This window comes from Oratosquilla oratoria, chromosome 29 (assembly GCF_046742065.1).
Source record: "Oratosquilla oratoria isolate Oo_2021 chromosome 29, ASM4674206v1, whole genome shotgun sequence".
NCBI lineage: Eukaryota > Metazoa > Arthropoda > Malacostraca > Stomatopoda > Squillidae > Oratosquilla > Oratosquilla oratoria.
In genome coordinates this window covers 17,663,746-17,678,745 of record NC_134805.1, presented here as the reverse complement: position 1 = coordinate 17,678,745, position 15,000 = coordinate 17,663,746, and the positions used below count along the sequence as shown (strand labels likewise).

The following is a 15,000-nucleotide window of genomic DNA, read 5'->3' as shown; positions in this document are numbered from 1 at the left end:
CCATCTGGAATAAGCACCACATTTGTATATTTTGTTATCAGATGAAATATACTACACAAGAGGAAATCGATACCTCAATCTATGGTTTTGCTTATCTATTATATATGAGGTTCTACTATCAATACGACAGCGTAGTTTAGTTTTTCTTGTTGTCAATAAGAAGCAATATATATTCAACTAAGGAAAGGGCTCTACCCTGATGGAATCCTCGGTTGAAGAAAACCATGTTGAGACATGAGTTCGATTCTTACATGGACTGAATCACCCGGAGTTCACTGGAAAAGAGGAGGAGGAGGAGGAGGAGGAGGAGGAGGAAGAGGAGGAGAGGCAGAAGAAGAAGCAGGAGAAGAAGAAGAAAGAAAAAGAAGAAGAAGAAGAAGAAGAAGAAGAAGAAGAAGAAGAGGAAGAAGAAGAGGAAGAAGAAGAGGAAGAAGAAGAAGAAGAAGAGAGAAGAAGAAGGGGAAGAAGACGAAGAAGAAGAAGAATAAAAAGGAGAAGGAGAAGAAAAAGAAGAAGAAGAAGAAGAAAAGAAGAAGAAGAAAAGAAGAAGTAGAAAATAGACTACATTATGTAAGAAAAAGTTCACTCCCCCTCCCCTCCCAATTCGGAAGAAACTTGCGTTCCATAATATTATCATTGTCTGGAATTTCCGTCACTTCTGGAGTTCTCCCCCTCAAAAAATTGCAATGTTTTGCAAATGAATAATGACTGGAACATAAAACAGTATCTGATAACATAAACGTCTTCACGCATTGCAAGCTCAATAGCGCTTGAACCATTCTGTCTTGCAAGACTTGCAATGATCGAAGATACGTATTTGTCCTACGAACAATACATAAACTGCCGGGCGCAATGCACTTGAGCCTTCCTTGTAATTCAAGTAATTTGTTGACGCCAAAATTGTCGCCGTTTGTCTCCCAAACTAGTCTATTTATCCTTGGTCCTCCAAACGCCGGACATTTCTCTTTCCCAAGGGTAGTATAGCCTGACAACTGACGATTTTCACAGTCACGAGGATCCTTTGCAAGCCTACCAACCTTTCCCAATAACTTTTCTTATACCCACAACAGGGCTACCAATTTATGTAGCCAGAAAAGTACTGCCAAACTTTAGCAGCCGGGAGAAAAATAAACAATCCCGTTAAGCTTTTGTAGATAGACAAGAACCAGCAGTCTTTTGAAAACACGGGGCCATATTAGTATGCGTACAAACGAACGAATCAAATGCTACAAGTATCCATCATCGTTGTGGAAAGGGCTACGATCTGAGCTTTGGTAGTCGTTCGTACGGACCCTAATGACTATGAAAACGGTGGCACTTGTCCTTGTCTTCCACCCTTCGTCAAGTTATGGGTTTAAGCGTGCCCTACACGATCAATATTATTGCGCAATATTCCGTATTTTACAGTATTATTGAGAATGTAGGGATGGTATAGAAGATGCAAAGTGTTTCGTCTGTACATTTGAGGTCTTCAATATATTGTGTCATTCTTCAATATCATCCCTACACCGTCAATAATACTGTACAATACGGAATATTGCGCAATAATATTGATCGTGTAGGGTTCGCTTTAAATCGGACAAATATAGATCTAAAAAGGAGAATGGCGAGAACTGGTCTTCCAATAGATTGGTTAACCAATAATATAAGACTTAGTAATCATTAGCGAGTGCTGAAACTATTGGATTGTTTCAGAGAAAGATAATTTTGTGGATGATGAAGATAGGTGGTAATAGACATGAAACTGCATAATGTAGGCCTTATGGTCTCTTGCAGTCTCTTCCATTTTCATGTTCTTATGATCTTATTCTACTCAATTCTTTGGCAATCTCCAGCAGGTAAAGGTTAAAGCTGCATTAAATCTATCACAGTTAATACCTTTCATATCTGTGGGCTTTAATACTTTTATTCTGTCTACCACCTGGTTTTTTTTTTATTAATATTTCTGTCATCCCTTCTATGTATATATAACCACCACAAAAAAAAAATCTTCAAACCTTCCCGAGTTATCAACATGTCTCTGAATTACTTTATCAAATTTTTCCCGCACCATGCCTAAACATCTAAGCTTGGTGATTACAGGCCAGATTACGTGACCAAATATTAGAGTGAGTGTTATGATTTTTGAGCAAGAAACGCAACAATAACTTGTTGACACTTCTACCATGTTAATAATTCGGGTAGGTCACAAGATTTCTTTTGTCTTGGCGGCTGTATGTGTTAAACATCTTTATTCCTAAACTCGGATCTCAGTTCTCTGTTCCTGACTCGGACAGATTTTGTGTAATTTCTTGAAGAGAAAATTCATTCACTTTAAAAGGTTCCAATCACCTAAGTGATGACGACCTTCAGCTTGAGCTACATCTTGACTCGATCACGACAAAATCTATAAACTGAGGAGGTACGGCATCTAAGTGGCTAATCAGAAAATAGCAATGCGACAGACAATGCTGGTGATGTTAGCCCTCTTCCTCATCCCTCCACTTCCATCTCCACCTCTTCCTCCTCTACCTCCACCTCATCCTCCTCCATCTCCACATTCTCCTCGTCCTCCACCTCCACCTCCTCCTCCATCTCCTCCTCCTCCACCACATCCATCTCCACATTCACCTCTTCCTCCATCTCCACATCCTCCTCCTCCTCCACCTCCACACCCTCCTCTTCCACCTCCACATCCTCCTCCTCCTCCTTCAAATTCCGTTCAACATGTCTAAGACTCTTCTCATCTTCGTCCTCTTCCTTCTCCTCCACCTACTCTTCCTTATCTTTCTTCTTTTCCTCTTCCCTTTCCCGTTCCTCCTCCTACTACTTCTACTCTTCCTACTTCTCTCTCTTCCCGCTCATCTTCATTTCCAGCCTCCTCCTCTTCCTCTTCCACTTCCTCATTGTCCTTTTACTCTCCTTTTTTTCCTCTTCTCATCTTTCAACTTCTAGTTTCGTCCTCTCCTTCCTCCTAATAATCTTCCTTTTCTTCCTCATCCGGTTCTATAATTCTAACCAACTTCTCCTCCTCTTCTTCCTCTCCTTTCCCATTCTCCTTTTCCTCCTCCTCTTCCCCCATTCTCTTCCTCTGTAATATTCTTCTTATCTCGGGCTCTATTTAATATTTTATTAATCTATCCTCTTCCTATTCAATCTCTTCTTTCTAATCATCTAATCTACACATCTACTCCTTTTCCTCTTCTCCTCTTCCACCTCCTCCTCCTCCTACTCCAGTCCCTTCAACTCCCTTTTCTTCAACTGCCTCAGTCAATTCTTTTCCATTTCCTCCTCACCCGACCCTCCATACCCTCCTTTTCCCCCTTTTCCCCCTCTTCCTCCTCCTCTGTCTCCCTTTTCCCCTCTTCCTACTCCTTATTTTCTTTCTCATCTTGATTTTCTCCCATCCCCTTTTACATAATAACACAAGAATGAAGGAGACTGCAAGAGACCATAAGGCTTATACTAAGCAGTTCCTCCTCCTCCTCCTCTTATTCTTTCTCTTCCTCCTCCTTCTCTCATTCTTCCTTTTTCCCCTCCTCCTCCCTCTTCTCTTACTCTTTCTCCTTCTCCCCCTCCTCCATTTCCTCCTCTTCCTCCTCCATTTCCTCCTCTTCCTCCTCCTTTTCCTCCTCTTCCTCCTCCTCCTCTTATTCTTAATTTTTCTCCCCCTCCTCCTTTTTCTCCTCTTCCTCTTCCTTTTCTTCCCCTTCCTCCTCCTCGTCCTCCTCTTGTTCTTCCTCTTTCTCCTCCTCCTCTTATTATTCCTTTTTCTCCCCCTCCTTTTCCTCCTCTTCCTCCTCCTCGTCCCGCCCTTTCGCGACGAGGCCTATTCATTGGGCGCCGGCGTGACTTGGCGTCACATGACGTGGTTAAGCGTAACGTGGCGTGACCTGACGCGACGAAGCGCGACTTTCTCCCCTTGTGTGTGTGTGCGTGCATTTACGTGTATGTGTTTGTGTGTATGCGTGTGTGTATGTGTGTGTGTGTATGTGCGTATGTGTGTGTGTGTATGTGTTTGTGTGTATGCGTGTGTGTATGTGTGTGTGTGTATGTGCGTATGTGTGTGTGTGTATGTGTGTGTGTATGTGTGTGTGTATTTGTCTGTCTGCCTCTCTCTATGTGTGTGTGCGTGTGTGTGTGTGTGTGTACGTGTCTCTCTCTCTCTCTCTCTCTCTCTCTCTCTCTCTCTCTCTCTCTCTCTCTCTCTCTCTCTCTCTCTGTATGTGCGTGTGTGTGTCTCTGTGTATGTGTATTTACCTAGTTGTATTATACGGGAAGGGAGCTATGCTCGTAGTGACCCGTCTTTGTATTTTTCAGCATCAAATGTGTGTGTGTGTGTGTGTGTGTGTGTGTGTGTGTGTGTGTGTGTGTGTGTGTGTGTGTGTGTGTGTGTGTGTGTGTGTGTGTGTGTGTGTGTGTGTGTGTGTGTGTGTGTGTGTGTGTGTGTATGTGTGTGTATGTGCGTGTTCACTTGCGCATACGTGTATTACCTACATTATACACGTTTCTGTTTGTGTGCGTGTATTAATATGTGTACACGTACACACACGTGAGCGTTTGTGTATGATCACTTCCTTATGGACCATGCATGAGTATGTTTACATTCGCGTGCTTTCCAATTCGTCCTGACTGCTTGCGCATGCGCAGTTGTTTGTACGAAAAAATAAAAAATCAGACGAAACGACACTAAAGTTATCAATCACCAAACATCGTCGTCACCACACGCGCATTGATGAATTCATCGTGACAGGAAAGAAAGAAATTAAAGAAAAAAAAAGGACAAAAAGGAAGAAAAGACAATCAAATATCAAGGTATATAGTTTAATTAAAAATAATGGAATAAAAGACACCACACAACAACAACTGTAGATACGTGAGCAGTAATTTTTTTATACTCATAAACTGCACCATCCCAATCTCCCCCTCTTTTCTCCCTCCACCTCTCTCCCTCCCTCCCACCTCTCCCCCATCTCCCCTCCTTCCTCCCCCCCCCCCCCGCCTTCACTACGCGTACAGAAGCGGTCCAAATTAGTCAGACTGAAACCCCATGTTGGAACATTTTTCGACAAGAACTTTTGAACCCATCAGTCAAACAATTATTACGCCATTAATGATGCCAACACCCCCCAACCCCCCCACAAACCAAACCCTTCCCCCCGCCCCCTCCCCCCTCCCCCTCAACATCGCCGTTTCTCTGTGGTGTGTGACGCATTTTTTTGCATTTAATTCTTATAGTGTTCAACTTTTATCAATCAGTATTGATTTTTCGTGATCTTCTGTGAGATGAAATAGGCCTAAACAGAAACATCATCATGCTCCTTCTCCCCTATTCATTATTAGTTAACGGTTCTACATACTTAGAATAAATAATTTAGTAAGTAAAAAAGTAAACGAACATAATACATAAATTGATAGACTAACCAATACATCAATTAATAAAGATCATTCCACTTCAGGCACCGTTAATTTCATGCAATCTTTCTCCTCATTCTTGTCTTTGTCTTTGTCTTTTTCTTTGTCATTGTCTTTGTCGTCGTCACATACATAGATGCCTCAGTACCAGCGACTGTAAAATCCGTTTTCGAAAGTCGATTTTCTGTCAACATTATTGTGGGAAGGTCTGCACGCTTACCAATGTCGAAAGGAAAATTGGTATACCGCGGTGCAAAAGAAGAACAAATTTGTCTTTTAAACAAACCTTACCTTTGGGAAAGGTGAAAAAAATGAAGGAAAGAAATAACGAAAGAAGTAAAAAAAGAAAAAAAAAGGAAAACGGAAAAGGCGTGTACCACTTTCGAATCATTCGTTGTTTTCTCATTGATAATTGGACAATAATTGATCCACCTACACTTTTCCTAAATTACTTGTCTCTCTTTCTCTCTTTAACTCGCTCTCGCTGCCCCTCTCTTTATCATTCCCACTCCTCTCTCTTTCTCTTCATACTGCCATGCTGGTTTTTCATTTATAAAGAATTTGTCCAACATTTTTCTTCTCTTCTACAAGTGAAGCATAATAAAATATAATGACTATGTTGGAAACTTCACGAGTTTAGCAAATGAAATTAAAAACTAAAGCGCGCATGGACACATACACACACACACACACACACACACACACACACACACACACACACACACACACACACACACACACGAAGATACAAATATGCAGATACTCACAAACAAAAATACGAGAAAACAGATATACGACCCTGCACAGCGAAAAACTCTTAGTCGAACGTGCACCAACAGGGCTCAAAAAAGCAATGAATTATCGTTGTCATAAATATATTTTCGTGTTCTTCATGGCAGAGCTCCCAGGAGGACAAAAACGACCCCCCAAAAAACGAAAATAATGGGACAAAAAACATATATCGCCAAATTTTTCCTCTGCTAACTTGACCTCCGCATAATCACGTTCGGCAAAATTCCCCCAAACTTGGTCATAGGAAATCATGAATTTCAATTACAATATTCATCAAGATGAGATTAAAACTGTGAAAGTCGGATGTTCCTCGAAGAGAAGGACTCATAAATACCATTTAATCACACAGTAACGTGCACACACACACACACACACACACACACACACACACACACACACACACACACACACACAACTCGTGACCCGGTTGGTAGAGTTCCCGGCTGCCACTACGGAGGTCCGGGTTCGAATCCCTCCCAGGGCTGAAATAATTTCAGTATCGCTGCGCTGCGGGTTGTTACTCCAACTCTCGTGGGCGGGGAGTTGGGGTGCGTGTGCGTGTTAGGTCACAGCATTACCCATAGATCGGTCATATACGAGTTCTGAGCTCTTTTCCAAGATGGAAATAGCTGTCGATCACGAGTCCAACACGTGATCTGAAGACCATGGTGAATCACACACACACACACACACACACACACACACACACACACACACACACACACACAAAATAAAAAAAAATCTGGGATAGATGGGGAAGTGCGTATGTAGGGGAGGGGTCTTGTATACAACACACACACATACAGAAAATAAATCACATCAAGAAATACTTTGGTCGTCGACAATAAATCAAAATCGATTGGGTTCGCTGTTCCCCACCCTCATCGTCCAGTGTTGGCAACCCGCGTTCTGTCGAGGCTTTATCTAGACGGGTTCCCCTCCCGGGCGCGCCGCATAGCGAGTTCCGGCTTGCTACTTCCCCGTGATTATAGAGTTTGGAATGAACTGCAAAAGTATCTCACTTTTTGTTTCCGTAGGCTAACCGTATGTGTGTTTGTACGGATGGATGTATATATGTGTACCTGTTTGTTATACATACACGTTTTTGTGTGTGTATGGATGGATGTATACATGTGTACCTATGAATGAATGCATACATGGATGTGTGTTTGTCTGTATGAATTTGTGTGTGTATGTGCGAATATATCATGAATATATATATATGCAAGCATATGTATATATATACTCGTATGCTAGTATACCCTGTGGGCAATTAATATATGTATGTGTGTGTCTATGTAAATATATAAATGTTCACGTAGATACATGTATTCATATATAAAAAATAAGTGTATTGTTTATAGATACGTACATACACACACACACACACATACACACACACACAAAAACACACACGTATTTGGATGAGTATGCATGTATGCATTTATACACTTACAAGTGATCAGCTGCACATGTAAATATGCGTTCGGTGTATATATGCATGTACTTGTATATAGATCAATTATATATATATATATATATATATATATATATATATATATATATATAAATATATATATATACATATGTACATGTACTGTATGTGTACCTACAACTGTATATTCATTCATTTCTGTGGTCTTGTCATTAGATAGTATAAATCACGTGTCCATCCGTCTTTCCTAACATCCATATATTGGTTTCAGCACCATGTCTGTATACTCACGTATAAATATGTGATTCACCATGTTCTTGGATCACGTGTTGGACTCGTGATCGACAGTTATTAACCTCCCGGATGAGAGCTCAGAGCTCGTATGACCGATCTATGGGTAATACTGTGACCTTACAGGCACACACACACCCAACTCTCCATCCACGAGAGTTGGAGTAACACCCCACAGCGAAGCGATACTGAAATTATTTCAGCCCTGGGCGGGAGTCGAACCCGGACCGACAGAGTGGCAGGCGAGAACTCTAACCACAGCGCCACGAGGTGTGTGTGTGTGTGTGTGTGTGTGTGTGTGTGTGTGTGTGTGTGTGTGTGTGTGTGTGTGTGTGTGTGTGTGTGTGTGTGTGTGTGTGTGTGTGTGTGTGTGTTTGTGTGTATTTGTATTTTGGTTATTCAGACAACACCATAACTATATAAACTTATAAACTTACAAAGGACAAGGATATCTGAATACGTGTTCACACGCGTATTGCAAAGCTAAACACAGGACAGATTATGAGAATAGCCACGTATATACGTCTACCAAAGGATATACCTCATGCATAATGGTATAATCAACAACACATGTTCACATTTCGTAAATCATTTATTATGCCTCATTGCTACTTGTCGCCAAATTCAGCTACTTGGCAAATCGTAAATAATATATTTGTATACGTGAGGTGTCTTTCCAAAAATATTTCTAGCTGACGATAGATAATTCTATTTATTTTGAAAAGAAACTTGTTCTGAATTACCTATAAATCATCACCATAATTCTATCAAAAGAATACAATTCAACATTAAATTCAGGTGATTTTATTTAGGGTTTCAGTGATTCTAGTATGATTATCTAGCACGTGAGTTTGTCATCAGGCGATTTTATTCAGGATTTCAGTGATTCTAGGATGATTATCTAGCACGTGACTCTATCATCAGACGATTTTATTCAAGGTCTCAGTGAATCTAGAATGATTATCTAGCACGTGAGTCCGTCTACGCATATTCTCTTTACATACTTATTCGTGCATATTTGGTAAAACGAAAAATAACGAGAATATTTCAAGAGATACACATCTAAACGTGTCTGTGCTTGTTTACACAGGAGCTTTTTGCCTGCCTGCGCTTGAAGAACATGCATGTAAATGGGCAGGAGTGGTGCCAATCGGAGTTTGCAAGCATGAGGATGTGTGTGTGTGTGTGTGTGTGTGTGTGTGTGTGTGTGTGTGTGTGTGTGTGTGTGTGTGTGTGTGTGTGTGTGTGTGTGTGTGATTCACAATGGTCTTGGAATACGTGTGTGCAAGAATGAGAATGTGTGTGTGTGTGTGTGTGTGTGTGTGTGTGTGTGTGTGTGTGTGTGTGTGTGTGTGTGTGTGTGTGTGTGTGTGTGTGTGTGTGTCTGATTCCCCATGGTTTTGGATCACGCGTTGGACTCGTAACCGACAGCCATTACCCTTCCGGAAGAAAGCTCAGAGCTCATATACGACCGATCTATGGGTAATGCTGTGACCTTACACACACACACAACTCCCCGCCCACAAGAGTTGGGGTAACAACTCGTAGCGTAGTGACTCTGAAATTATTTCAGCCCTGGGCGGGATTCGATCCCGGACCAACGTAGTGGCAGCCGGGAACTCTACCAACTGCGCCGTCAAGTCGTCTGTGTGTGTGTGTGTGTGTGTGTGTGTGTGTGTGTGTTATATATATATATATATATATATATATATATATATATATATATATATATACAGTATATATATATATACAGTATATATTATATATATGTATATATATGTGTGTGTGTGTGTGTGTGTGTGTGTGTGTGTGTGTGTGTGTGTGTGTGTGTGTGTGTGTGTGTGTGTGTGTGTGTGTGTGTGTGTGTGTATGTGTGCACAGAAGTGCGTCTATGCAGGTTCGCATATCTAAACACTAACTCACACGTTCTTGACAACTGCTCCCCGACATCTGGTCTCGGAACCTCCACTTTATCTTATATTACAAGGCTTCCAAAGACAATGTATACACTTACCTGTCATGAGGCATAGCGGAGGGAGTGGGAGAGTGGTAGAGGGGTTCATTGGCGTGACGGTAGTCCTCGTTGCTTAACTTCTGGTTCTCCCCTGTAAACAGACAAAGCAAAAAAAGTCTTGTCATACCTCTGTCAAATTAGTCTTTGCTTGGGTACAACCGGAACGTATAATGACCTGTTCTGGCCGACGGCCCCGGGCCAAAACTATCTTACCAAAATTGTCGTACTATGAGAGAAGGAACTAGCAACAGGCAATAGCATCATGAAACAAATAAACATAACATGTTCTAACAAGAATGAATCTCCTACATTAATTCATATATTGATACGTTTGATAATTCTACCATGGCTGATAAGACGTTCTATTCAGCGTAGAAAACCCTTGGGTTCAAAAGGATAAAAGACATATATAGATTAGACAATCCTAATCAGTTTCTAGTATATTGAATTCTCTATGGTACTTTCAGAAATTTTATACCTGTTGACTTCAGAACCGGTACGTCTGCTAAAGAAAACTCTGGTTTAGAATATATTAAAATACGATAAAACTAGTTAAGAAATGTATTGTTCTAGAGAAAATGACACAATTTCTATATCACCCATTTTTTCCTTCAGCATATTTGCATATCATTATGTACAGCAATTGACAAAAAGAACAAACATTTCCATTATTTATGAAGTGTAATAGCTTGTTTTACATAAGCCTGCATACACGAGTCAACGGGGCTCTGCAGAAACATAAGTGGACATGTTGGGATATTTACATAGTTCCCACTCCTAAGGGTAGAATTCTGTGTGTAAATAGTGTCCTTCCTACTCTCTTGATTAATAGGGGTTTTTGCCTATTTACGTGTTGTTGTGACACTATATCCACCATTATAATGCCAAGATATTTTATGTTAATATTGAAAATATATTATTTTACACATCTCATACCTTCAGCACTACCTTGGTTATCAAAGGGGTGACCAATATAGAAGTTGTCCCTGTGTTAGAGTTTAGTTTCTTCACATCTCATATAACTTTTCCTATACATGTGATTTAGAGAGATAGGAAAAAAATAAAAATAAATAAATACAGGCTTTGGATTGCTACCATTGCCTGACATATATAAATGGCATAACATAAAATTCAAAGCAAACTTGAATATTCTATTTTACCTCACAGTCGAGTATTGCTTGTTTAAAAAAATATGGCACTCCATGGCACTGGTGTTGAGATAGTCGACCAAATAGAAGAGCATATAGGATAAAAAATAAAATAAAATAAAATAAAATAAAATGAAATAAAATAAGAGGAGCCATGTGCGCTGAATCAAGGTGGTCTTAATGATTCTCATCCACAACTTAAATTTGTCTAAGAAGAAAACTAAACTTTTGGGTTCCAGGTAGGTCTGGAAACTTTACCAGATTTTTTTTTTCTTTTTTTTTTCTTTTTTTTTGGGTGGGTGGGGGGCGGGGATGACCATGATGGTTTTGATTTTTTTTTTTAAGATAGTTCTGGTGGTTTTGCAATGATGTTCTTTTTGATAATGAGGGTCTACGTCCCCGGATATAAGAGAATTAAATAACGCTTGATTATCAACTTATCAAAAACAAACTTGAAAATGTTTCTACACAATGGGACTAACTCATCTTCGTTTCTTTGTCTCACGCAGCCAACACGAAGGAATTTTATGATAACGCGAATTAAAAAAAGGACCTAAAAGTTGTGTCAAATTTTTCTCAGAATGCAACTTGATTACACAAGTATCTGTTGTTTCCTCTGTGAGTGGAACAGCCGGGACAAGAAGAATTATTATGTAAAAACGGTGTGGTCAAAATAAACATCACAGACTCCAGAGAGAAAGAATGTCATCAATCCTCCTTTTTCTGATCCAGAGAAAATTTATCTGTCTTTTGCAAATTAAGTTCGTGTTGATGAAGAGTTTTGTCAAAAGTATGAATACCATTTGTCATAGATTTGTATACTTGAGGAATAAATACTTAGAATGAATGTTGCAAAAACCAAAGGGAATATTTGTAGGACTATATACCAGTGACGTGCTTCAAGTTAAGAAGTTTGATGACGAACTAGATAATATTGAAAACACTGCATGGCTGTTGTTAGAAAGCCTAAAGATAATTTCTGTGAACTGACATATCAAAAAACTACTGTGATATTTTGACGTCACGTAATCCTTTGAGGTACAATAAGAGTCTAAAAACTCCACTTTTTGACCTTGTAGCTAGATCCTTTTCTGGAAAACCTTGGAACTGGTCTACTGTGATATTTTGACGTCATGTAATCCTTTGAGGTGCAAGATGAGCCTAAAACTTCACTTTTCGAATTTGTAGTTAAACCTTTTTCTGAAAAGCTTTGGGGCTAGTCACTGATGAGCTGGGAGATCGATTCCACCTCGACATTTTGGGCACTGACAACCATTACCCAGGGAAATGGAGCCATTGTATGTTGGCATATTATCCCTGGAGACTGAAGAGGAATATTCCGGAGGCCAAACATGTTTATATACCAATAAAAGAATTCCTGTTGATATTGATCTAAATCGGACTGGAAACGGATATCCCTCAAGGGGGACACGTCCCCCCCGGCACCCCTGATTGGCTGAGTGATGACGTGAGGGCAACGGAGACGACTGATTGGCAGAGAGCGGTAAGGTCACGGCAACGGAGACGGGTGATTGGCTGAAGGCGCCTGCGAGCAAAGTGAGCTCGCCCGAAGGGCCGAGCCCCCGCGTAGCGGGGTCGGACGCAGCCCGTTGCTCGCATTGGAAAAAAAAATAATAATAAATAAATAAATAAATATATATATATATATATTATATATATATACATATATATTATATATATATACATTTTGGAATATTTTATGTGTTAAACCGGCCCTATATATGAGTAATATACTTTTATTGTAACTTTTCTGTGGTTTAAAAAACATGAAGGAAAAGAAGAATCTAAAATTAGATCTGACAACCGTACAGGGAAACCTTATTTCAATTTGTGGAACAAAAATAGTAAATACATATATAAATGAAAAATAAACAAACAAGTAAATACATAAACAAACAAATGAACAAATAAATCAACAAGTAAAAACAAACAAGCATATATAGAGGAAAATAAATCAATACATTATGAATAAGCAAATAAACAAATGAATAAATGAACAAATAAATAGATAAATAGATAAATGAATAAATAAATTAAACAAATATATTTAAATAAATATATAGACAAATAAACAGATCAGTGAATAAATAGAATTTTAAAGACAAATAAATAAACGAATAGATAAATAAATAAACAAAGAAATAATTTTGTAGACCAATGTAATTGGAGTCGAATCCTGCATGATCCAACGATGACAAGGACAATTAACCGGTTATCACTAATATCACCCGATGACCGGCAATATCACGCGACAGCCGGCAATATCACTAAACGACCGGCACTTTGGTGCAATGACTAACAATGCTATACAATGGCCGGCTATAGAGTACAACGACAAAAAGCTAGCACGCGATGAGGACACCGGACCGTATAATGATTAGTACACCTTCCATAAAACTATCTGTAATAATTAATGAGGTGGATAGCACAAAGTCCTGTTTTTTTTTTTTTTTTTTTTTTTTACTTGTCTATGACTCCAATCAGACATCTCTTCTAATGAATGCTTGTTTGTATTTGTGCACTCGTATTTTGGTGAATAAATGCATTAATTTGTTTTTTACATTATTCATATAAAACTACACACATATGTGTATATGTATGTATATGTGTGTGTATGTATACATGTGGGTGTGTATGTACGTATGCAAGTATGTATGTATGTATATATGTATGTATGTATGTACGTATACACACCTAGGCACACCATTAAAAATCCATTACATCAAACACGCCATTACTACTAGTATCATAAATATCACCATCAACACCATCGTCATTCGTTCTATCACTGAAACCACAGCCACCACCATCAAACCAACCCACTAAGCCCAAGACAAAAACCCCAAAAGGTTTGAATGATTTTGATTTATTAGCGTCGTATTGATAAGTGTTTTCTATATATATATATAAAAAACGAATAGATAAACGAGTAAATAGATAAATAAAATTTGGTAACAGATCCTCGCCATATTCTACCTCAGTTCCTTTTTTCTCTGGAAAAGTACCATTTCTTGATACTACATCCCGTCTAAAACTTCCATCATGAAAAAACGCGTTTGTAGGAGTATTGCACCCCTTTCTCTATCTCCTACTCCACTCTCCCCTTCTGTGGAGGTCCATCTGCTACTCCCAACTCCCACCGCTGTAAACTCCCCCCGGCCCAAAACTCCCCCCGGCCCAAAACTCCCCCCCCCCCCAAAAAAAAAGCGTCGCCAGGAGTCGCACGAAACTATTCCTCTTGTATTAGCATAGCAATGCGCTGTTTAGGTAAGCTTTGCATCATTTGCAAACCAACAGAAGTTACTGTAGGATTAGCATATGATTACGTCATGGGCGCTCGCTGGCGCCGTCGCAGCGTGGTGCCAAGGCTCACAGCCCAGCGGCCCTTGTTAACGACCTCATGTGTGTGTGTTGGAGAGTGCTAGAGAAAGAACCAAAGTAGGAGGGGCCTTCCGGATGGCTCCTGTTAGCGTCACGGTTCTGGAAGATCTGTCGTGGGTTGTTGAAGAAGTGTGGTTCTTCTTGGTGGAACAGAACGAGTTGGAGGGTTGACGAATGCTGGAGAGTCACCGTGCTGGAAGATTCAGTCTTTATCACTGGAGTCCCAAATCCTGGATTGTCATCATCTACAGTACACTGCAACACTATACGAATTGTCTCGCATAAAAGAAATAAATGGACCTAGATTTACTAGTTTTTCTATGCATATATGTATGTACGAGTATGTATATATGCATATATGTATATATGCATATATTTATATGTTTTTGTATACATGTATTGTGTGTACATGTATATATGCATCCCCAAGATGTTGGATCCCTGACCTGAATGAAATCTCCTGGCGACTGGAAAAAAAGTCTTTATAGATAGCCACATTAACATCGTGTATTTTCTTCAGCTAT

At 39.7% G+C, this 15,000-nt stretch overlaps 1 protein-coding gene across 5 annotated transcripts in view; it reads right to left on the bottom strand.

Annotated features, from left to right (window-relative positions):
• The window catches only part of LOC143040622 (teneurin-m-like), a 988,429-nt gene that overhangs the window by 706,706 nt on the left and 266,723 nt on the right, over positions 1 to 15,000 (bottom strand). For all 5 annotated transcript variants that reach the window (XM_076211786.1, XM_076211790.1, XM_076211789.1 and 2 more), the window contains one exon: positions 9,927 to 10,017. In XM_076211786.1, the coding sequence (XP_076067901.1) occupies positions 9,927 to 10,017 (91 nt within the window). The remainder of the gene's footprint in view (positions 1 to 9,926; positions 10,018 to 15,000) is intronic.